General features: G+C 35.2%; 1 protein-coding gene across 3 annotated transcripts in view; it reads right to left on the reverse strand.

Annotated features, from left to right (window-relative positions):
• The window catches only part of SCLT1 (sodium channel and clathrin linker 1), a 188,564-nt gene that overhangs the window by 113,127 nt on the left and 50,571 nt on the right, over nucleotides 1-24,866 (reverse strand). For 2 of the 3 annotated variants that reach the window (XM_055317107.1, XM_055317109.1), the window contains exons 8-10: nucleotides 20,781-20,846; nucleotides 15,826-15,896; nucleotides 165-255 (exon numbers count right to left, since the gene is read on the reverse strand). In XM_055317107.1, coding sequence (XP_055173082.1) covers nucleotides 165-255; nucleotides 15,826-15,896; nucleotides 20,781-20,846 — 228 coding nt within the window. The remainder of the gene's footprint in view (nucleotides 1-164; nucleotides 256-15,825; nucleotides 15,897-20,780; nucleotides 20,847-24,866) is intronic. The other variant, XM_055317108.1, reaches the window with a different exon arrangement.

A 24,866-nucleotide genomic window follows, 5' to 3' on the forward strand; every position in this document is an offset into this window, starting at 1 on the left:
ATTATAATTTAGCTTCCCAATTTAAAATTTTATATTTAGAGGGCAATAAAATGATTTTTGTTTTTCAGCAACACTCTTTAATACCTAATCCAAAATAGTTTAATAATAAAATTCATAGAATACTAAGCTATAGGCTTCCAGTTGTTTTAGAGATAGGAATATACCTTCTTTTGCATTTGTCCTTGAAGATTTTCAGTCACTTTAGTTAACTCTTCTACTTTTGCTGCTGCAACTCTCAGATCTAACTTGGCTTGCCTAAAATAGAAAGTAAAGTAATAAACACTTTTCATAGACCATAAAGAATTTAAAAAGCTAGAAAAGAAATTTAAATTTGGTGAAATCAGTACTAACTCATGCACCTAAAAATGGATCTAAGGGGTAGATACTGAAAGATTCCCTTATTACTAATAAAATGCATGTGGGGGATCCCTGGGTGGCGCAGCGGTTTGGCGCCTGCCTTTGGCCCAGGGCGTGATCCTGGAGACCCGGGATCGAATCCCACATTGGGCTCCCGGTGCATGGAGCCTGCTTCTCCCTCTGCCTGTGTCTCTGCCTCTCTCTCTCTCTCTCTCTCTGTGACTATCATAAGTAAATAAAAAAAAAAATTTAAAATGCATGTGGATGAGAGTGAAGAGGAATAATATAGGCAAAAGGCAGGCATATAAAGTGGGAGTCATTAAAATTTGGATAAATTATATTTCATACTCAAATGATTCCTATTTCATGAAAAAGTACTTTATCATCTTAATAATTACCTAAAAAGAATGACAGTACTAAGCAGAATATAGTTATGTTTATAACTTCCTGAATTTATAGAGTTAAAGAAGTATCACTGACTGGTTTTTCTATGAAAATGAACTAAAACTTCAATCACTTGATCATTCTTCCTTAAATAACAGAAGTATGTATTTTATAACCATTTAACCTAATGAATTCAAACATTTGGTCAAGATAGTACAATAGTTACTTTTTTCAGAAATTGTAGTTGTAAAGGACAAAAACAGCAAGTTTTTTTTTAATGTTCCATTAGTATCAAATAAGTTTCAGTATCTTCTTGACTCCCCACAGAAAAAGATTTTAGAATAAGAGTTTCTGATACAGAAAAAAAGGATTTTTAATATCTTACCAATTAAGCATTAAATATGAGTGCAATACATTTGGATTATGTAAAAAACATACATTTTTAGGAACAAAGCTACTTTACTGTAGGAACTGCCCATATTTGCTTAATTATATTTTATGTAGGTATTAAAGTCAATCATATTAGTGCTGTTGAATTAAAAAATATTTGGTGGAAATTAACAATACATATTAATTGATTTACTTTGACTCTCTAACAATATTTATAATTACATTACTAATTACCATAAAACAGCAGGAAATAAAAACCTAACAGTAGCTAAAATGTACCAGATATTAGGTAACAGAAACTGTCCTAAATGGTTTGCAATGATCTCACTTAATCTAATCAACTTTCTCTGTGAATTAAGTACAATTAAGATTATTCTATCAAACTAAAGTCAAGAGAGTGAGGTTGACAGAAATTTACCAACTTGCCCAGGGATTCACAAATTAAGTAATGAAACTGGTATTTAAACAGAGTCCTCTGTTAATATAAGGGTAGTCATCATTTGGCCTCAAAGAGTTTCATCTCTTGCCAATTCCCTTCATATAATTTATATTTCAAGTATAACAGAGCAGTAACTCCCTGTTTCTTAAAACATATGCTTGTCTAGCTTATCTTATTTTTTCACATGCTTGACTGGACTAGATTTCTTCCCCTTTTTCTGATACAATCCTGGAAAATCTTTAAGACCTATCAGTTCAAGACTCCTCAGCTCTAGTCTTCCCTCACTTTTCCTAGGCAAAAGACCTTATAATGCCAGTCTATAATGCCAGTCTGTATTATGTAAAATACATAATATTTTATACATTAAGAAACACTCCCTTGAGGAATTGTGAGTTTATAAAAAATATATGGAATATAAGACCATTAAAGGCAAGAATCACATTTTACTAATTTTAAATCCTCAGGAGATAGAACAGTACTTGGCATATGGTAGACAGATAAATGTGTCATAAATCAATGAAAAAGCATAAAAGGAAAGGAGATAAATAACAGGTACAGCTTATATTTTAATATTTTACTTAGATCCTGTATATCCAATTTGATATTCATGTGTGAAAATCTTAGAAAAATAATTTTGTGGGTAGCCCTGGTGGCGCAGTGGTTTAGCGCTGCCTGCAGCCTGGGGTGTGATCCTGGAGACCCAGGATCGAGTCCCACGTCAGGCTCCCTGCATGGAGCCTGCTTCTCTCTCTGCCTGTGTCTCTGCCTCTCTTTCGCTCTCTCTGAATAAATAAATAAATAAGTCTTTAAAAAAAAGAAAAAAATAATTTTGTGAACAATGGAATTTCTCATTTGAAACTGAATCTCTTTTACATAGATGAAAGAAATTGCAGCACTGATCTTCAGACTTTTTTTGGTTAAGTCATTAGAGGGAAAATATTCGGAAAGCGTTTAAGTTATGATATTCCCTAAAACACAAAAAAACTATGTTTGGGAGAAAAATAAACACACACTATATATGAATTTTCCTATCTAGTTCCACAGGATAGAAATGAAGTAAATAGCTCTTTCTACTTCTGGCATGAAATACTAAAAAATATTCTAGAATAAAGGTTGTAAGGTCTATCTTCTGGACCTTACTCCACCTCCACAAAAGCCATGTGAACTGGGCCAATCACTTAACCTGAGTCTCAGAACTGTAGGTATAAAATAAAGATTAAGAACAATTTTTCTGTATAACTCACAAATTAACATAACGTTCAAATAAGTTAATGCATATTAAAGCACTGTAATAAACCTTATTGTAGTTATACAAATGCAAACTATTATCATAATTTTGCCTTTTTTAGAATTAAAATCATCAAGAACTGTGTGCTATAGCTAGATTACAAGATTACAGCTGAGAAAGCTTTGGGATGCTTGACTATCTAGCCTTAACTCTTAGCCAAAAAATGAAAAGTGGTATTTATGATGTGCTGCTTAAAGTCTGAATCTCACCTGGTAACTCCCAAACAGGATTTGTCTACCAATGGTTTTCACCTGGTACTGGTAGACAATAGGGATGGATTATGTTAGCAAAGGGGCAAAAAAAAAAAAAAAAAAAAAATCTTGATAGCTGAATCTGGAGACAAAGCATGTCTTTGTCTAAAGACTCTAGGGGTGCTTGTGGTTGAATGTTACCTGTACCCACAGCCCTATGCTTGCTTATGCTTTTTTTTTTTTTTTAACTCCATAGTATCTTTTGCCTTTAAATTAAATAAAAGCCTTGTCTGAGTACACTCTGCAGAAACTTGTCAGTCCTTTCAAATATTAAAACTTGTGAAACCTTTAAAGGAATTAACAAAAATAATACTAATTTTATTTTATGAAGTTTAATAACTATGTTTATGCTATTTTACATGCAAATGTCTTAGATACATGTACTTTTATAAATGTCAAAGTTTTTTTAGAAAAACACATTTGATAAACAAGAAATAAATATTAATAATTTTAATGTTATTACTACTCATGTATTTATTTTTTGCTTAAAAGGAATACTTTTAAATATATTTCATTTTCAGGCACACTTCCTTGTCAACTTAAAATTTCTGGGATTTGATTAGCAGACAGGAACAGGTGTAGGAGGACCCTAGACTAGTCTTATCCCATAAACACAACTAGATAACTATCAAATTATCCTAAATACCCCAGAAATTGACCTGAAGACTGACAGAAGAAACTACAACTAAAAAGAGAGAAGAGGCTACATGGAAAAAGGTAGGAAATACAGAGACATGGTTTAGGGGAAAAACGGATCATGGGTGCTACAGAGGGGAGGGAGTGTGGTCACAGAGAATGACGAGAGAGAGGACTGCACAGGGGAACACACAAGGAGAACATTTCCCCAAAGCCATTGGCTTAGGAAATGAAAGGGGCTGCATTTTGCGGGTTCCTGCAACTGGCAGGGCTTGAGCACTGGATTGTCAGTGGATTTGGCTGGGATAGAGCCTAGTGGGCACTATGCTGCTCCTAGAGAGAGTAAGTACAAGCATGAAGACAGGAAAGTGTAGGACATGTTTAGATAAGATGGAAAATAACACTGGAAAGGTGATAAGAGGTTACAATGTGGCTCAATTAATAAGTTAAATGAACTATATTAAGTGCAATGGGGAGCACTCAAATAATGGGACCAGAGCTATACTTTAGGAATATACATGTGGCATTTGTGAAAAAACATGGACTAGAGTGATGGTTCTCTTTCTTTACCAATAGATCATAATAAATGAAACAGAGGCAGGGAAGGTCTAAACTAGAGTGATGGTGACAGTAAGCAAGAAGTTCCACTGGGAAAGATAGCATAGTTTTTACCAAGATAGAATCTAAGAGATTCATTCCACTGATTCATTCTTTGAACAAATATTTATTGAATGCTTATAATATGCCAGACACTGTGAATATAGTCAGGACATGCTGAGCTTCAACTGCTGGTGACTCATTCAGTTTTCTTTTATTAAACTGTGTTTCTAGAGTCCTAGACTTACTTCATTAAGCACCTAATATAAGCTGTACTAAGTACTATAATCAGCACTGGTGACGCAGCAGTAAGGGAGATAAGGCCCCTGTCCTCATAAAGTTTACACTGTAGTAGAGGGAGACAGACAATATATATGTAAACAAATAAATGAAGTAATTTCAGAAAGTATAATACTATGAAGCAAATGGTATAGAACAATGAGAAAAAGATGGGCATCAAGGAAAGGCTGTCTAAGGAAGGGTTATTTGAGCTAAGGTCTAAAGGACAATGAGGTCAACTTAAAATCTAGGTAGAATTACAAGGAAGAGAGAAAAATAATATGTAACTAATATGGGAAAAGTACTTTAAGAAATTGCAATTAGTTGGAATTACAGAAAAAAATTGAAGATGAAATCAGAGAAGAAGGCAGAGAGGTCAGATTCATAGAATTACCTTTGAACATAGTAAGAATTTTGGAATTTGTTCCAATTGCAATGAAAATCCATTAAGTGTTAAAATGGGTGAGTGACAGGTTTATTTTATGCTTTGAGGAGACTACTTGGGCCAGTGTTTAGTGAGTGATTTACAGTGGATAAGAGTAAGCAGAGAGACCAGATAGAAGACAAATACAAGTAAGATACAGTGATGGCTTGGGATAGAGGTGAGAGTTGTAATGATTGGATTTGTGATAAGCTGGATAGAGAGCCAACAAGATATGAATGATGGGGTGGTGGGGAATAGCAAAAGAGAATAAGCAAAATTCCTAGGTGTGATGATGGTATTAATTGCAAGATGGGGAAGATTTGCACTCCTTACCTCAATCATAACAGTTCCACTTTTACCAGTTTTATATATTGGGGTTCCATGTATAAGATTTTTTAAAAGGTTCTGCTGCTTAAAAATTTTTTTTTGAAAACTCTTGCTCTAAGTAATTCAAGTATAGAGCTCAAAAAAGGTATGGCCAGAGGTACATATTTGGGAAACAGTATTAGTGAGGTTAAAGTTTAAGTTGGGTAGGATAAATGTGATCATCTAAGGAGGGAGAAAAATATATAATATAGCTAGAAATTGAAGAAATGTCTACTTTCAGTGGGTAGACTAAGGAAGTAGAAAAACCAAGGAAGAAAAGAAATGGTCACAAAGGTCAGAGAGGAAATCAGGGTACAAACACAAAAGCCGGTAGAGAAATGTTCAAGGGCAGAAAAATCATCAAAGAGAATGGAGGATTTTGTTTTCAGGCAAAAAGGGTAAAAAAGGTACCAATAAGCTTGAGGAAAAGAGAAATAGATAGGTTAGACAAAATCCAAGTTGAAAGAAATTCCAAAGAGTGACTATAGCAAATACAGATTCTTCTTCCAAGCAATTTCAAAAAAGGGAAAGGATTAAATATGGTAATCTGAAGAAACATCAGGTGATGTCTATATACTGGAGGTCTTGGAAGAACCCCACAAAAGAGAGACTAAGAGAGACTGCTTAGTATATACTATACAAGCCTACTTACATAAGTTGGATATCAAAGTAGAATGGAAGAGAGAAAAGACAGTAAAAGTATATATATAGTATATTGCCAAACTGTAGAGAAGCTAATTTTACTTCTATTATAAGGATGAGGAAACTGAAGTTCATTCAGTTAAGCAACCTGCTCTTCAATAAAACCATTTAGTTATAAATCATTTTACCATCACATTTTACAGATTTCCTGGATTTTATTTCATATTTAAATAGAACACTAAACAAAAAACTTAAATTCATCTATCATGCATTTAAACTTAGAGATGATTAGTAATAAAAACAGATTTAAAAGTCAATATAGCTTAAAGCCTGGATCCATAATGGGAAACACTGAAAAATCTCTTAAATTAGTCTGCAAAGCTACTATTAGTTATATTAAATTTTTTTTTTCAGGTGTGTTTTACAGATCAAAGTACTAAGTAGACATGCATTACTCCACAACTGAAGAATTTAACATATAATTTTAAAAATAATTACAGTCTGAAAAAACAGTTGTGCCCCCCAAAAGACCAATGCTAAAGTACACTAATAAAAGCTCACATAAATTTAGTTTTGCCCCTCCAATGAGATGCAACTTAATTACTTAATTAGCTGACTTAATGACTCACAAAATATTTTTTGAGCACTTGCTATGTGTCTAGCACTGTGTTAGATTATAGCAAGATAAAAATAGCTAAATTAGGAGCTTTATAAACTAGCAAAGAGAGATCAATTTGTAAAGAATTATGTACACTAAAATGTTAAAAAGGCTGTGACAGATGTATGTGCAGTTTATAGTTGAGGTACAAAGGTAGGCATGCTTGGTTCCTACCCGAGGAGGAATAAACCATAAAGATTCAGAAAAAGATTTCTAGAAGATGTGATTCTTCAGCTGAACTTTGAAAGTTGAGAGAAGATTTATCAGGAATGGGCATTTCAGGCAGCTTGAACAATGGGATCAAAAGTTAGGGAGTTATGAAATAGCATGGCTGGTTTGGGAAACTGAAAGTAGTTCAGAAAACTGAAGTGAAGACTGACAAAATACAGAGTTAAGTAGCCAAAGGTCAAGTCACAGATGGTTTTAATGTCATGTTGAGTGATTTTAATTAAATCCTATAGGCATTTAGTAGCCATTAAAGGAGAAAGCCATGATCAGATTTTATTTTAGAAAGATCATTTCGATGACAATATGAAAAAAGATGGGAAGAGTTTAGTTATTTTGGAGGTTACTGCAGCATTGATGGACTGAGCAAAACAGTAACACTATAGTGATATAAAAGTGGAGGATCTGAGAGGCATTTAGAAGGTAGAGCTGGGACAGAAAAGGATTTAGGATGGATGCCTCCTAGTTTTCTGAAGCAGGAACTGGATGGTGTCATTCACAAATATAAAAAGATTCAGGAGATACGGTAAAAAGCTTAGTTTAGTACTCCTGACCTACGTTAAGTAGAAACAACAAAAACAACCTCAAGCTAGAAAAACTGAATGGGATCTCATCTTTAGAAATTTTTGAACCCACAAAAGATGTGTGAAATGAGTCCAATTACAACAATTTTGAGGCTGTATCATACAGAAACTTATTTTTTTAATAAATTAATTTTTTTGGTGTTCAATTTACCAACATACAGAATAACACCCAGTGCTCATCCCGTCAAGTGTCCCCCTCAGTGCCCGTCACCCATTCACCCCCACCCCCGCCCTCCTCCCCCTCCACCACCCCTAGTTCATTTCCCAGATACAGAAACTTATTAAGGACTTTTTCTACACTCAGAGCACACGTTTAAGTTTTCTTTTTTTTTAATTTTTATTTATTTATGAGAGTCAGAGAGAGAGAGAGAGAGAGAGAGAGAGAGGCAGAGACATAGGCAGAGGGAGAAGCAGACTCCATGCACTGGGAGCCCGACATGGGATTTGATCCCGGGTCTCCAGGATCGCACCCTGGGCCAAAGACAGGCGCTAAACCACTGCGCCACCCAGGGATCCCTAAGTTTTCAATAAATATAAAATAAGGTGGGCAGCCCAGGTGGCTCAGCAGTTTAGCGCTGCCTTCAGCCCAGGGCCTGATCCTGGAGAACTGGGATCAAGTCCCATGTCGGGCTCTCTTCATGGAGCCTACTTCTCCCTCTGCCTGTGTTTCTGCCTCTCTCTCTCTGTGTTTCTCATGAATAAATAAAATCTTTAAAATAATATATAAAATAAGGTGATTAACAAATTACAGATTCTTTATATGAAGATAGTATCTGTTTCTGCTAATGAGATCATTCCTTAGTGACCAAATTTTTTTAAAAATAAATATTCTGATGATGTCAATCTGATTGAAAGTTAATATGGATCCCTATGCAAGTTCGTTAGTGAATCTTTACAGTTACATCCTTTTACAAGTTATTCCTGAGAGGCACCTGGGTGGCTCAATCGATTTAAGTACCTGGCTCTTGATTCCAGCTCACGTCACAATCTCAGGGTCCTAGAATTGAGCCCTGCACTGGGCTCCATACTCAGTGGGGAGTCTGTTTCTTTCTTTTTCCAGCTCCTCTCCCTCTGCTCCTACCCCTGCTTGCATGTACACGCTCTCTCAACTAAATAAATAAATCTTTAATAACAACAACAACCAAAAAACTTATTCCTGAGATACACAAATGACAATCCTTTCCTTCAAAGATTTTACAAGGCGGGAGGGGTGCCTGGGTAGCTCAGTTGGTTAAACCTCCGACTCTGTTTTTGGCTGAGGTCATGATCTCAGGATTGCAAGGCTGAGCCCCACATTGGGATCCACACTCAGCACGGAGTCTGCTTAAGATTCTTTCCACCATCCTCTTACTCCCCACTCTGCTACTCCTCCAGGCTCACTCTCACTCACTCACTCTCTCAAATTAAAAAAAAAAATTGTAAGGGAGATGTAAAATCTGAGCACATGACTTGAAAAATAATTGTTCCTATAAAGTCAGCTAAATATACATTATAAGCAATATATGTGACAAAAATGCACTGAAAGAGAAATAGCATAAACTCTCACCTTAAAATGAATAAATGCTGAGTATATCCACAAGAAAAGAAGAGTAAAAATCTAGTGTAATGAATTGAGAGAAGTATTCTTGGAGAAGGCAGGTTTTAACTAGATTTTTAAGGTTATAAGGTCTGAGAAACAGAATAATGATCAAAGGCAAAAGGAAGAAACCAAAAGTTTTTTCATGAGAAGCAGTAAAATGACTATTTTGAGCAGTTTGTATATAACTGGAAGGTTGGGGAGGTGGGGAGCAGGTGATTGAAGGTTCTTAGAAACTAGGCTGAAGTTTTATCTACTCTGACAGAGCATTACCAGAAACACCTGAAAAGGAAAATGATAAAAGCCTTCAGTCTAAGTTCCTATGATTCTAATTTTTTTTGCACTATAAAAATCAGACAGCAAATGAAACTAATTGTTTTCAGTATAAGTATAAACAAATCTAGAATTTAAGGAGTTTTTAGTTTAGTTATTCTTGGCATAAATATAGGGGAATCTCAAAACCTAAATTCTAGTAATGCCAATATGCCCCATCATTCAGAATCTGTCAAGCTTGAAAGCAACACCCTCTTCTCTAAAAGAAGCATCTGCTTATCCTTATGTTTCTTCAAATCTGTGGCAGGAAAAGCAAGCATAGTTTTATGTATACAACAATGAACTGCTTAATGTTAAGCTATGGAATATTGTCAGTAAATATTATGGCAAAGTTGCTCATGGACAATTAAACACTTAAAACCTTTTAGGTTTTAGAAAACCACAACTAGCTTTACTGATTTCTAACCCTAATTTAAAATCTTTAGGCCCAAATGTCCAAAAACCAAATGAAAGTTCCATGCAGATGTCAAAAGTCAATGTAATCACTCATGATCCTTTAAAAATAAATTCTCATTCTTGACTTACTGCTGTGAACACTGTCAGAAGGCCAGGTTTAAAAACTCACCAGATTAGCAATTCAAGATGTGAGTTCTAATTTGGCTCTTCCATGAATTTTTCATACAACCCTGGACAATTTCTGAGCCTTTGGTTCAGTTTGGTTTCTTCTATAAAACTGGGAAGTTAAACTAAGATGATCAATAAGATAGCTTTAGCAATAAAATTCTGCAGTTCTTCCCCTATCCTTTAGCCCAATATCACCAAGGTCTATCCATTTTTCCTATACGGAATCTTTTACATCATTTTAATTTTCTATTTCTATTATTATCATATGACTGAAGGTCTTCATGAATCAGTTTCCTTAATCATCTTCCTTCTAGAATCTCCACACCCTGATTTATCCTACATACACCATAAGTCATATTCTTCTTTCTTCCATTCTTCCTGAACCCTGAGTGCAGAGTTGAGCTAATCACACTACTCTTTCCATGGCCCATTATCACTATTAGCTTTGAAAGACTGCTCTCATTTTATTTTCCTGTTTATTCCCAATCCCTCCCTCATTCCCCTTCATTTTGTAGGTTCACATTAAAATGTGATATATTCTTGAACATATACATATGCTGGTAAAATATATATTATTTGTATGTGTGTGTTTTTATGCTATAGAACCATATCTTTTTTTTACTTTATATAAACCTTGTTTTTTCGATCTATCTGTGTTGCTATAACTATACCTTTACATGTAAATACAGGTTTCTAAATGATGCATATTATTCCACAGGATGCAAACACTACATTTTACCTATCCGTTTCCTTAGTGACAGATACTTAGGCTGTCTCCAATGTTCTACTTCTACAAATACAATTAGTAATTTGAAGTTAGGGTATATCAGTCCTAGTAATTTTACATTTTATTCTTTTATAATATACACACACATATAATATATATACATTTTACTTTACTATATACCTGATATGTATATAACTAAAAAAGTACATATTCATCATCAGTGTTTAAATGATCACTCTACTGTTTAAAATATTTTAAATGTATATAATGTATATACTTACATATAAAATGTATATAATGTATAAAATCTATATAAACTATTATAATTTCCTTTTGTACCTTATTATTACACTTCACATAATATTTTTGATGCTGATAATTGGTATCACAATTATCACATTATTTCAGTAGTATTATTTAGAAATAGTATCACATTATGTTTTGCACTTTCCTGATTGTTATGACTTTTGAAATGGTCATATCCTTTACCCAATTTTCTATGGACTTTTACTTATTATTAATTGATGCTTAGTTATGTTTCCTCAACACTAATGCACTGTCAGTTATATGCATTGCAAATGTATTCTCACAGACTATGGACTGCCTTTTCATTTGACATACTGATTTTCGTAATAGAAGTCTTATATTTCAACATATTCAAGTATGTCAATCTTTTCCTTTTTGGCTTGCATTTAAATTTCGATTAAGAAATACTTACTTAGCAAATGTTCAAGAGACACTGTTTGATACTTTAAAAGAAAATCTATAAAGTTTTGCTTTTTATATTTAGGTATTTAATCCATAAAACCATATAAATACTTAAATGTGAAAAGCAAAGCTTTACATATCTTTTTCATGGATAGCAACCATTCCCCACATGATTGTTTTCCTACTGATTTATAATGCAACCTCTGTTATATATGAAATTTCTACATGCTCTTTATTCTGTTTTGTCAAACTCATGCTCTTAAAAATAACACTGCATTTTACTCTTCTGTAGAATGGTCTTGGTAAATGGCACATTCCTAATTAATAATATTAGGATTAGATTACCAAGTTTCTCTCTCTCAGACACATATATACATACAAACTACAGGGGTTTTAGCACAAATTACACTGAGATTATTTTTAAAGATCTGGGAAGACTTATTCTCATTAGGAAATTTAATCTTCCCATCCAAGAAAAGTTGACCTTCAAACAACAAGGGGGTTAGCAGTATCGACTCCTCCATGTAGTCAAAAATCCACATATAATGTTTGACATTCCCAAAACTTAACTACTAATAGCCTAATGCTGACTAGAAGCCTTACCACTAACACTTATACTTGATTAACCCATATTTTTTATGTTGTACATATTATATACTGTATTCTTACAATGAAGTAAGAGAAAAAAATGTTAAGAAAATCCTAAGGAAGAGAAAATACATTTACAATACTGTATGTATTTAATGAAAAAAATCTGCATGTAAATGGACCCATGAAGTGAATCTGTATTGTTCAAGGGTCAACTGTACTTATCTATTCCAGTCTCATGGCTTTAAACACTATTTTTCTGTTGAACATTAAAAACTTCATATCTTGAGTCTAGATCTCTACTGAACTGCATGCTAATGGTTAATAGCATTAGGATTTCCAGTAGTTTGTATAATTTCAATACGGCCCAAACTGCCTCTTCCCCAACCAAATCTGGCCACCTATACATAGACTTCTCAGTTCATTCTTCCAGTTGCTTGTCGAAAAAAAACATCAAGTCACCCTTGATGACTCAATCTGTTACCTTTATCCAATCTATCCTCTTGAATCTACCATATAAAACATTAAAAAAAAACCAGAATCTGACCACATCTTAACCATCTCCCATTGCTACCACCACAGTCCTAGCCAACATGATTTTTTTCCTGGGTACTGCAATAGCCTCCTCACTGGTCTCCCTTCTTCCATTTTTGCCTCTTTAGAGTCTATTTTCAATATGGCAGTCAGAATGACCAATCCTATTAAAATAGAAGTCAGATTGTGTCAATCTCCTATTAAAAACCATTCCTAAAAACCAAAAAACAAAAAAAAAACCCAAAATCCTATTTCATCCACAGCAAAAAATCAAAGTCCTCACAATAGCCTACAAGGCCCATTCACCTTGTCTTCCACTCTCCATAACATTTCTGACTTCATTTATTACTGCTCGTTTCCTCTATTCCTGTATACTATGTATACTGTGAGAGAGAATGTAAAAAATGGCCCCAAATTCTTCCCACTCCACATCCACATCTTTGTAACATGATGTTTAAAAACTTCCCATCAAGAGGATTACCTATTTCCTTATCCTTTGAATTTGGGTTGATCTCGTGACTTGCTTTGCCATTAGTATATTAACAAATATGACTCGAGAGAGGCTTGAAAAATATTTGTACATTGGGATTTCCTCTTTTACTATCATTGGTAACCCTGCCATGATGAAGTAAAGTAAGGCTTTCCTTGTTGTCCTGGTGAAGAAACTGACAATTTCCTTCATCAGAAATTGGATGATAAGGGCGCCTGGGTGGCTCAGTGGTCGAGCGTCTGCCTTTGGCTCAGGTCATGATCCTGGGGTCCTGGGATCCGGTCCTACATTAGGCTCCTTGTGGGGAGCCTGCTTCTCCCTCTGCCTATGTCCCTGCCTCTCTCTGTGTGTCTCTCATAAATTAAATAAAATCTTAAAAAAAAAAAAAGAAACTGGATAATAAACCTGTCAGTTTATCATCCACTGCCAACTACTACACTGTTAGCAGACCAACCAGAGACACATAGGCAAGTTCAGTAGATACAGCCCAGTAAATCCAGATCAAAAAACTGCTCTATTGTCCCTCATATCATAAACTAAGTAGGCTATTGTTTTGAGTCACAAAGTATTGGAATGGTTTGCTACTCTTCAAATAAATCAGAGACATCTAGCATCCTTGCTGTTCCTTAAGCATGTTTCCAATTATGTAATGGCAAGTTCTATACTTGGAAAACTCTTTCCCTTCATTGTACGGATAATCTGTTCATATCCTTCAAGTCTTTGTTCAAATCTCAACTGCTCAGTGAGATCTACATACTCATATTTAAAATTGCAAGGCCATTACTACCCCCCACCCATAATAGGATTATTTTTGTTATTTACAGTAGGCCCCTGGGACCACATATGAGTTTATGCTAATGACGTGACTCAAGGTAGGACACTAGTTTCAGAATGGGAGCTGGGCCCTGCTGATAAGAGCAACCATGTAATTAGAGACTTTGAGCCATGATATAGGCCCAACCTTCTGACTGCCAGGGAGAAGAGGGAGACTGGAGACAGGGTTCAATCAAGTGGCCAGTGCAATCAGTCATAATACTTAAATTTCAGAAGTATAGTCAAAGTTGTGTTCTATGATGTAGTCATTCAGAAATATCATTAAAAAGTAAATTTATTTACATTTAATACAAATCATATGCACATAATCAAAATCCAATAAAATCTCTGGACGCTAAGGCTTAGGTGAGCTTCCTAATTGGTGAACAGAGTGATGTTCCAGGAGGGTCATGCATCCTGGTTCCATGGGCAAAGAACACGAAAGTCCAAATTCTGAGACCTTTCTTCAATGAGTCTATTCTTTTGTCTGGTTTTGATCTCTGACCTTTATAATAAAACTTTAATCATAAGTATAGTGCTTTCCTGAGTTCCCTGAGCCATTCTGGAGAATTACTGAGCCTGGGTGGTTAGAGGAAACACCTGCATTTATAGCCAATTGGTCAGATGTGTGGGTGGCCTGGGGATCCTTGAACTTGTGTCTTAGTGAAAGTAGTCTTATTGGGGATTGTGTTATTAACCCGTGGAATGTGGACTAACTATGGTTAATGCCAGAATTGTAATGCAAGTTGATATACTTTTATACTATCTAGAGTTTTCTATAATGGATTTACATTAGTTTTATAAAAAAAAAAAAAACAAACTTCCATCTTGAAAAAAAGAATGAAATCTTGCAACTAAATAAACCTTAGTATTTCAAACAGTAAAATCAATAACATCTAAAGAAATAAAGAGGATCAAATAAGTGCCCAAAGGTAGGAATGTCTAGGGGAAAAGAAAGTAAAGTTACTTAAATTAAAAAGCTGATAAAGGCAATAAAATAAAAACATAAAAAATGGTGCACAAAATTTTGTAAAATAAAGTCTTTTATTAAAAAAAAAGCTAAATATTTTGTGGGGCAAAAATACATGATGGTAGGGATCCCTGGGTGGCACAGCGGTTTGGCGCCTGCCTTTGGCTCAGGGCGCGATCCTGGAGACCCGGGATCGAATCCCATATCGGGTTCTCGGTGCATGGAGCCTGCTTCTCCCTCTGCCTATGTCTCTGCCTCTCTCTCTCTCTCTCTGTGACTATCATAAATAAATAAATTTAAAAAAAATTAAAAATACATGATGGTATAAAAAAATAAATAGCAAGGTTCGTTTAACAAACAAAGTTACATTTTTAATAAAATGTTGATTTATATCACAATTTAAAGATACTTCTAAATGCATCATGGAGCAAAATTCTATTATGCCTATACTTCTGAATTTTAAGTATTATAAGTAAGGGAAACAAAACGTGAAAAAGATTTTCCTGTGAAGTCTATTAATGCAATGATTATTAAACCACTGGGCCACAATAAATATGTATAGTATTAAGTAGACCAGTTTTTAAAAACCCTCTTTTGGCTTTGTCTTTTTTCCCTGTTTCACTTTCCCACTTCTCTGGTATTATATCTAAATAAATTACATGATTTGACACCCTTTTACTCAAGGTCTGCTTATGGGGGAACACAAAGATATGTGCAGAGAAATATTTCTAAAAGGACTGATTTTCCTCCATAAGCATCAGTTTTACCAACATGTAACATTCCTTTATATATATCATATCATATATATTATAGTTGCCTCCTCCTAATTGTCTTGATTTCAGTATCTTCAGTATTTTCCAGTACTAACAGAGCATATGTCCAGAAAGCTTTTGACAGAAGCTTAAAAGATAAGAAAAAAAAATGTTCGTGGAAAAATTATGCCATCATCCCTTACTCTGAAGAAAAATAATTAATAAAATAAAATCCATTTTTTCAAAATACCTAAGTTGTTTTCGAAGTTGCTCGATTTCCACATTTTGTTCAGTAACTGTTTCCAGAAAGTGTTGGTTAGTCTATCACAAGAAAAAAAAAAAAGAAACATTCGGTATTAGAACATTTAAAACTACATCTTTAAAGATTAACTGTAGGGCACATAAGTAGAAAAAAAAAATGAAGTCATGATAATGATTAAAGCTTTTGATGGTAAAATATAACCTTGGCAATCTTTCCTTGCCTTTACTTTACTTTACTACTTTAGTGGACACTTGCTTCACTTCAAACCACCTGCATCTGTTTTTCGAGGTTTTATGGTTTTCTCGGTCATTGGAGCCTCCTTTGTTTACCCAACTGTGTAAGACAACAGGTGCTGGAGAATTCATGTCCCCAGCCTGCTCTGGAAGAGCTGGATAATAATGACTGAAGAGAACTGGTGTGTAAAAACTCCTGTGGCTGTTTGGAACTGGTGTGTAAAAAAAAAAAACTCCTGTGGCTGTTTTGGAACTGGTGTTGCAAACTCCTGTGGCTCATGGTGGAGTAAGTCTGGGAGCCTGTTCTACACTGGCTTCCAGAGGATTAAATTTCAGTTACCCATGGTGTTAATTTGCAAGATTATTAGAAACCCTTTGGCTGCCTTCTTTTCTCTTCCCAGTCTCACTTCCCCATTTCCCTACTGGTGCTCCCTGGTATTATCTCCTAAATAAATGACATGCTTCAGAATCCTCTTTCAGGGTTAGCCTCCGAAGGGACCTAAAGTAAGATATGAAGCAGTCTTCCAGGTGCATAAAAATTTTTTCTAAGGGAACTGATTTTCTTCCCTAAGTGATGGTTTTACCATGAAGGCACAAATTCAATTCCTTATTTTTATCATCTTTATCTGTATGCCTTATGGGCAAAGTCATATAGACTATAGTTATTACCTCATCAACAGTCTTGATTTCAGTTTTTTTCCCATCCCAGCAGATCATATATACATCTCTCCAACCTGCTTCTTCTGGAGTTTTCATTGTGCTTCTCTCATACTCTACCCAATTTTATTGACTTCATATTTTTATACACTATTTTATTTTCCTCTGGAATTGGAATTCCATTCTGCCATCATCCATTCACTTTAAGTAATTGTTTCCTTTCTGCACTTTGACAGAACTTTATATGCACTTTCACAAGGCACCTTGCATTGTATTCAAAACCTAAATTTAAAGTTCATGGCTATAACACGAACCATTTTTTTAAGACTATCTTCTCCCAGAATTCTCAAGTGACTGGCATATGATTTAGTACACTCGAAGTACTTACACCTTTAAGGAATAAATGAATGAATGCCTCCACTGAAACATGAAAGACAGTCTGAGGACTGCATCTTTATTTTGGGAAGCAGACTACTGCTGACCAGCATTTAATGTTCAATTCACAGACCACAACTTAAGATACCAACTATCACACACAGGGAAAGAAGGCCAGAATAAATGAGAAGTAGGTAAATTATAACATACCAGAATAGTTGAAAAAAAAAAAAACTGGGTACAACATTGGGCACGAATCAGGAAAGACATAATGATTACATGTAAATAAACTGAAGGATTGATTTGAAGAAGTGAGCTTGTTCTATGTTATTCCAGAAGACAAAACCATACATCAGTGGGAGGAAACATAAAAGAATTTTAGCTTTCTTTCTCTTTTTCTTTCTCTCTTTCTTTCTTTCCTTTTTTTCTTTTTTTAAGACTTTATTTATTGAGAGAGTATGAGTTGGGGACAGGGGCAGAGGGAGAAGCAGACTCCCCACTGATCAGAGAGCCTGACACAGGGCTCAATCTAGGACCCTGAGATCATGACCTGAGCCGAATGAAGGCAGACATTTAACCAACTGAGCCATCAGGTGCCTCAGATTTCAGTTTTCTAATAATCAGAATTCAAAGGAACAGACTCTTGGGGAAGTGATAAATCTCTTACAGAGAATACTTAAAGCAGAGGCTAGATGATTATCAACTCTTTTTTTTTAAATTTTTATTTATTTATGATAGTCACACAGAGAGAGAGAGAGAGAGAGAGAGAGAGAGAGAGGCAGAGACATGGGTAGAGGGAGAAGCAGGCTCCATGCACCAGGAGCCCGATATGGGATTCGATCCCAGGTCTCCAGGATCGCGCCCTGGGCCAAAGGCAGGCACCAAACCGCTGCGCCACCCAGGGATCCCAGCTAGATGATTATCTAACTGAAAAGCATTTAATAAAAGGATGCCTAAATCATTTGAGGAAGTAGATGACCTTTAATATCATTTCAAACTCTCCTGTGAAGCTACCTCAATGATTTCAGTTCAAACTGATTCACAACTCTAAATTCTTTTATGTCTGTAATGTACTGTTAACTTTTTATTATATATACTGTCATTTGGCACTAACATAATTGATGCTTGTATTTCTTTTACCATTTGGGAGCACCTTAAAGATAAATGATGTAGAGTGATTAGGAGAAGTGTAAATTGGAATCGTGAATTTTAAAAAGCTAGTGTTGGGAGCTAATTTGTTAGCAAGCCTAGTAGAGCTCAACAGCTGCATGTGAATATGGTGTTCTCTGTCATTACAAAAAAATTATATACTATATTAATATTCTAGAATTTGGAGATTCATAAAGGTCCAGGGAAGCATCCCTTTCAGACACTGATCATGATTATTTTATATGTCATCCCTGTTTTACCACGTAGGACAGGGGTCTGTGGATAGATGCACATTTCTCTTTCAATTAGAGAACCTCTAACAGTGAAAGGAACTTAATATGCAATCAGAAAACTTTTTTGAAAAAAAATTTTGAGTAATTTTATAGAGGTGAACAAATCTCAAAAAAAAAAAGATTTCAGGAAAGAGAATCTCTAGGAAATGTGAACTCCCATTGTATTTATAGTCACAGTAAAAAATATAAACTTGTACTTTTATGTATCATTCACATTAGGAGAGTCTACCTTTTATATGTTACAAATGTGCACTGGTCATGAAAGATAATTACTTCTTTGTGTACTTACCAAATTACTGTACATTTATAGGAAACTATTCAATTAATCAGCTTATTCATGGAATAAGAAAACTTTCTTTTTTTTTAAGATTTTATTTATTTATTCATGAGACACACACACACACACACACACACACAGAGAGAGAGAGAGAGAGAGAGAGAGAGAGAAGTAGGCTCCCCGTGGAGAGCCCAATGCAGGACTTGATCCCAGGACCCTGAGATCATGACCTGAGCCAAAGGCAGATGCTCAACCACTGAGCCACCAGGTGCCCAAATCAGAAAACTTTTTAATGGGTACTTTTCTTCAAGTTTGATTTTGACTCACACTTGCTCCTGTAACTATTCTCTGAATGCTCTTTGAGATGTACATGATCTTTACAATCACTTAGCTATGTCCCTTCACATTTAGCAGTCTTGTGTGATACCCAATTAAGTACATTAAGAAAAATGCTTAAGTTTTAAAATTTCTCTTACCATATTCCTTTATTTTAACCTCCAGGATAGTCTCTTTTTTGCTCTTTATAACACGACTCTCTTTCATCCATCTTGTCACTCCTTTATCATTTTTATTGTACATATATATAACTCACTATTCTTAGTTTTGGCTAAAGTCTATGAATTTCTTGTGCCTTAGAAATTTTTAATGTATTTCCTATGAATATTCAAATAATTGTTTCCCATGACTTTCATCAGAATGATTTGGGGTAGCTAATAATAAAATAGGGGCTCCCTGTGGTATAAGATACAAAGAACTATATAATCCTTGCAATTCTAAGAGATATAGATGTGATGTTAGGTTAAACTATTAATTTCATGGAGAAATGTCATTTGTTAATTACGGATATCATTTTGTTCTGGAGTACTTCAATACTATTTAAAATATCTAAGAAGTATATTATTAAAAATTTTAAGTGATTAAGAGTAACAGAAGTGAAATAAGGTAAAATTCACTTCGTTTTTTACATGGTTAAAGGAGAAAATTTTGAAAAGTAGAAAAAAATTGGGTAACTTACTTTGGGTGGTACAACTCCTCTCTTAAACAAAGACATTTTCATTAGAAAGACATTTTCTAGGCACTAGCAAGAATTAGCAGAGTTATTAAGAAAAATGAAGAAAGGAATTACCTGGGATGTCATAATTGTATTACACAACAATGAGGTAAAATAAAATTCCAAGAAGAAAAGAAAAGTAGAGAAAAGAAGAGAAAAAAGGTAAAGAGCAGAATTAGGAAGGCTAATTAATACATTTCGTTTAGAAAAAAATTAAAGGGAAATTTAGATGTAACAATTAATACTGGTGGCCAAACAACTAACAAATGATTCTTAATGTCCTATTATTTTTAGGAAACTGTGCTACTCATTTATCAGGTCCACTATTATTATATACCTACCAGCATGCTAAATGAAATTCTAAGAATAAAGCATGAGTCCTATTCTTGAGAAGCTCAGTCTAGACTACTCTCAAGAGATCCTACCAAGGACCCTAAGATTACTATTATGTTATGTGATATTTCAGACAGATGTCAGCATTATTTTTATTATTATTTTCTGAACATTTTATTTATTTATTCATGAGAGACAGAGAGAGAGAGAGAGAGAGAGAGAGAGAGAGAGGCAGAAACGCAGGCAGAGGGAGAAGCAGGCTCCATGCAGGGAGCCCAATGCAGGACTTCATCCCAGGTCTCCAGGATCACACCCTGGGCTGAAGGTGGCGATTAACTGCTGAGCCACCCGGGCTGCCCGAGATGCCAGCTTTAGATCTCCAGTCAGTATCATGAACATTGTCATGCCACTGAATATGAAAGAAAAAGATAAAGAGAAAAGAGTACTACCTACTTATTTTCATTACACATAACATGGGGTTTTTTGTTACTAAGTTTTATTAGCATAAATACATATTAAAGTCACAATTTCTAGTTTATATACATTAAGTACACTAAATGGATATTTTCGCTTACCATTTCTATGTTCTCCTTAGTTACATGAAGTTGCTTGGTCAGTTGTTGAAAATTGGTCAATTGATCCTACAGTAGGATGGTAGAGGTGTATATGAGTAGCATTCTGTTTATAACCCATATGTAAAATTAACCTAAAATCAAGCCTAAAATCATTATGCTTATGTCTAGATGAACTTGTCTTCTGTTATTGTGTGAATTAACAGTTGAAGAAATAAGATTAAATTTTTTGAAATGATTAGAAAATTAAATAAGATGACAATATAGAAACAAATGTGGCTATTTATGTTTTATATAAGACCATTATTTCTAGAAATCACTCTTAGTAAATAGATGAATTAGAGAGACATTGTACAGTACTGAGAAACTATATTCAAAACCTACATTCAAATCCCGGCGCAGAATTACTGTTGCTCTCTCCCCTTCTTAAAAATTCTCATGACTTGAAACCCCATGTTTCTGTGATTATCTGTTATGATCCGATTAACTATATGTGCAGGTGACACAAAGTTGGAAGGAGGTATCAATATGTTGGATGACAGAATTAAAGACTAACAGACAACTGGAGAAAAAGGACAAAGTGTTATTTGTAAAGGCTTGAACAAAAAACAAAAAAACAAAAAACAAGAAAAATCTAACTGGATAGTTATAGTACAAAAATAAAGGTGAAAAAAATAGCACAAGACTTGGTTGATTGACCTAAATGAGGAACAGCCTCAAAGAAGTTACTTATATTAGGAATAGTTTACAGATCTCACAAGGAAAGGCCTTTTCTTTTTGATAAAATGCCATATATATGGTGTGTGTTATATGTACATATACTTATTATACATATATATATTACTTTTAAATTTTTGAGTATTGCTGACATACAATGTTACATTAGTTTTAAAAGCACAACCAACATAGTGATTCAACTTCTAGATACATTTATTATACTGTGGCTCACTGCACGTATAGCTACCATCTTGTCACCACATAACGCTATTACAATATCATTGACTGTATTCCCTATATTGTGCCTCTTCTTCCCATGACTTACTCATTCCATATCTGGAAGCCAGTATCTCCTATTCACTCCCCTTCACCCATTTTGCCCATTCCTCCCACTCCCCCTTCCTCAGAGGCAAAGGTCTTATTGCTCAGAGTACATATAGTTCTTTTCAAACCAGGGCAAATATATAAAAAATCATACTGTAAACTGCAAAGCATCATGCAAGTATGTTGTTAAAAACTCCTTTAGGTAGGTTTGGAATTGGCTTTTTTCTTCTACTGAATATGCCAGCTCCTGTCTGGGAGCTTTCCCCTGAAAGACTTCGCAGGTTCTGGTTACTCCTTCCTTCCCCGCCGCCGCCCCCGCCCCCCCAACTCAAATCATCCTGAAAACCTATGAATTTGACGCCGAGTTTTAAAGAGAGAACAGCTAGAATGCTACAGAGAGAAGAGTTTGCGCTTCTAACAAGTACAACTTGTTTTTAGCCACACTGCACTGAGCAAAATGACTAGAAGGAAAAACACACCACAAAAGAAAGAATCAGGAACAGTACTGTCTGCCACAGAGTTACAGAATTTGGATAACAATTCGATGTCAATTCAGAAGCACAATTATAAAGCTACTGGTGGCTCTGGAGAAAAGCATAAAGGATTCAAAAGACTTCATGACTGCAGAATTTAGAACTAATGAGGCTGAAATTAAAAATCAATTAAATGAGATGCAGTCCAAACTGGGGGTCCTAACAATAAGGGTTAATGAAGTAGAAAAAAGAGTGACATAGAAGACAAGTTGATGGCAAGGAAGGAAGCTGAGGAAAAAAAGAGAAAAACAATTAAAAGACCGTGAGGAAAGGTTAAGGGAAATAACTGACAACCTCAGAAGGAAATATCTACGTTTAATTGGGGTCCCAGAGGGCGCCAAAGGGACAGAGGGCCAGAAAGCATATTTGAACAAATCATAGCTGAGAAGTTCCCTAATTTGGGGAGGGAAACAGGCATTCAGATCCAGAAGACAGAGAGGTCCTCCCCCTAAAATCAATAAAAACCGTCCAACACCTCGACAGTTAATAGTGAAACTTGGAAATTTCAAAGATAAAGAGAAAATTCTTAAAGCAGCAAGAGACAAGAAATCCCTGACTTTTATGGGGAGAAATATCAGATTAACAGCAGACCTCTCCACAGACACCTGGCAGGCCAGAAAGGCCTGGCAGGATATATTTAGGGTCCTAAATGAGAAGAACCTGCAGCCAAGAATACTCTATCCAGCAAGGCTCTCATTCAGAATAGAAGGAGAGATAAAGAGCTTCCAAGATAGGCAGAAACTGAAAGAATATGTGACCACCAAACCAGTTCTGCAAGAAATATTAAGGGGACCCCTGAAAAGAAAGAGGAAGTCCAAGGAAACAATCCACAAAAACAGGGACTGAATAGCTATTATGATGGCACTAAATTCATATCTTTCAGTAGTAACTCTGAATGTGAATGGGCTTAAAGATCCCATCAAAAGACACATGGTTTCAGACTGGATAAAAAAGCAGGACCCATCTATTTGCTGTCTACAAGAGACTCATTTTAGACCCAAGGACACCCCCAGCCTGAAAATAAAAGGTTGGAGAACCATTTACCATTCAAATGGTCCTCAGAAGATAGCTGGGGTCGTAGTCCTCATATCAGATAAATTAAAGTTTATCCCAAAGACTAGTAAGAGATGAAGAGGGACACTATATCATACTTAAAGGATCTAACAAGAGGACCTAACAATCATGAATATTTATGCCCCTAATGTGGGAGCTGCCAAGTATATCAATCGATTAAAAACCAAAGTGAAGACATACTTAGATAATAATACATTAATACTGGGAGACCTGAACACAGCACTTTCTGCAAATGACAGATCTTGTAATTAAGCACATCACCAAAGAAACAAGAGCTTTAAATGATACACTGGACCAAACAGATTTCACAGATATATACAGAACTTTGCACCTGAACACAACTCAATACACATTCTTCTCAAGTGTACATGGAACTTTCTCCAGAATAGACCACATACTGCGTCACAAATCAGGTCTCAACCGATACCAAAAAATGAGATTGTCCCCTGCATATTTTCAGACCATAATGCTGTGAAACTTGAACTCAATCACAAGAAGAAATTTGAAAGAAACTCAAACACATGGAGGTAAAAGAGCATCCTACTAACAGATGAATGGGTCAACCAGAAAATTAGAGAAGAATTAAAAAGATTCATGGAGAGATCTCTGGGTGGCGCAGCGGTTTGGCGCCTGCCTTTGGCCCAGGGCGCGATCCTGGAGACCCGGGATCAAATCCCACGTCGGGCTCCCGGTGCATGGAGCCTGCTTCTCCCTCTGCCTGTGTCTCTGCCTCTCTCTCTCTGTGACTATCGTAAATAAATAAAAATTAAAAAAAAATTAAAAAAAAAATAAAAAGATTCATGGAAACTAATGAGAATGAAGATACAACCATTCAAAATCTTTGGGATACAGCAAAAGCAGTCCTAAGAGGGAAATACATTGCAATACAATGTATTGTATTGAAAAAAATTTAAATACACAAGCTAACGTCGCACCTAAAGGAATTGAAGAACAGCAAATATAACCTACGCCAAGCAGAAGAGAGATAATAAAGATTCAAGCAGAACTCAATGAAATAGAGACCAGAAAAACTGTAGAACAGATCAACAAAACCAGGAGTTGGTTCTTTGAAAGAATTAATAAGATAGATAAACCATTACGAGCCTTATTATAAACAAAAGAGAAAAGACGCTAAATAAAATCACAAATAAAAAAGGAGAGATCACAGCCAATACCAAGGAAATACAAATGATTTTAAAAACATATTATGAGCAGCTATATGCAAATAAATTAGGCAATCTAGAAGAAATGGATGCACTTCTGGAAAACGACAAACTACCAAAACTGGAACAGGAAGAAATAGAAAACCCGAACAGGCTAAAAAGCAGGGAGGAAATTGAAGCAGTCATCAAAAACCTCCCCAGACCCAAAAGTCCAGGGCCTCATGGTTTCCCAGGGGAATTCTATCAACCATTTAAAGAAACAATACCTATTCTAATAA

Source organism: Nyctereutes procyonoides, unplaced genomic scaffold, assembly GCF_905146905.1.
Source record: "Nyctereutes procyonoides isolate TBG_1078 unplaced genomic scaffold, NYPRO_anot_genome, whole genome shotgun sequence".
In the NCBI taxonomy this organism is placed as follows: domain Eukaryota; kingdom Metazoa; phylum Chordata; class Mammalia; order Carnivora; family Canidae; genus Nyctereutes; species Nyctereutes procyonoides.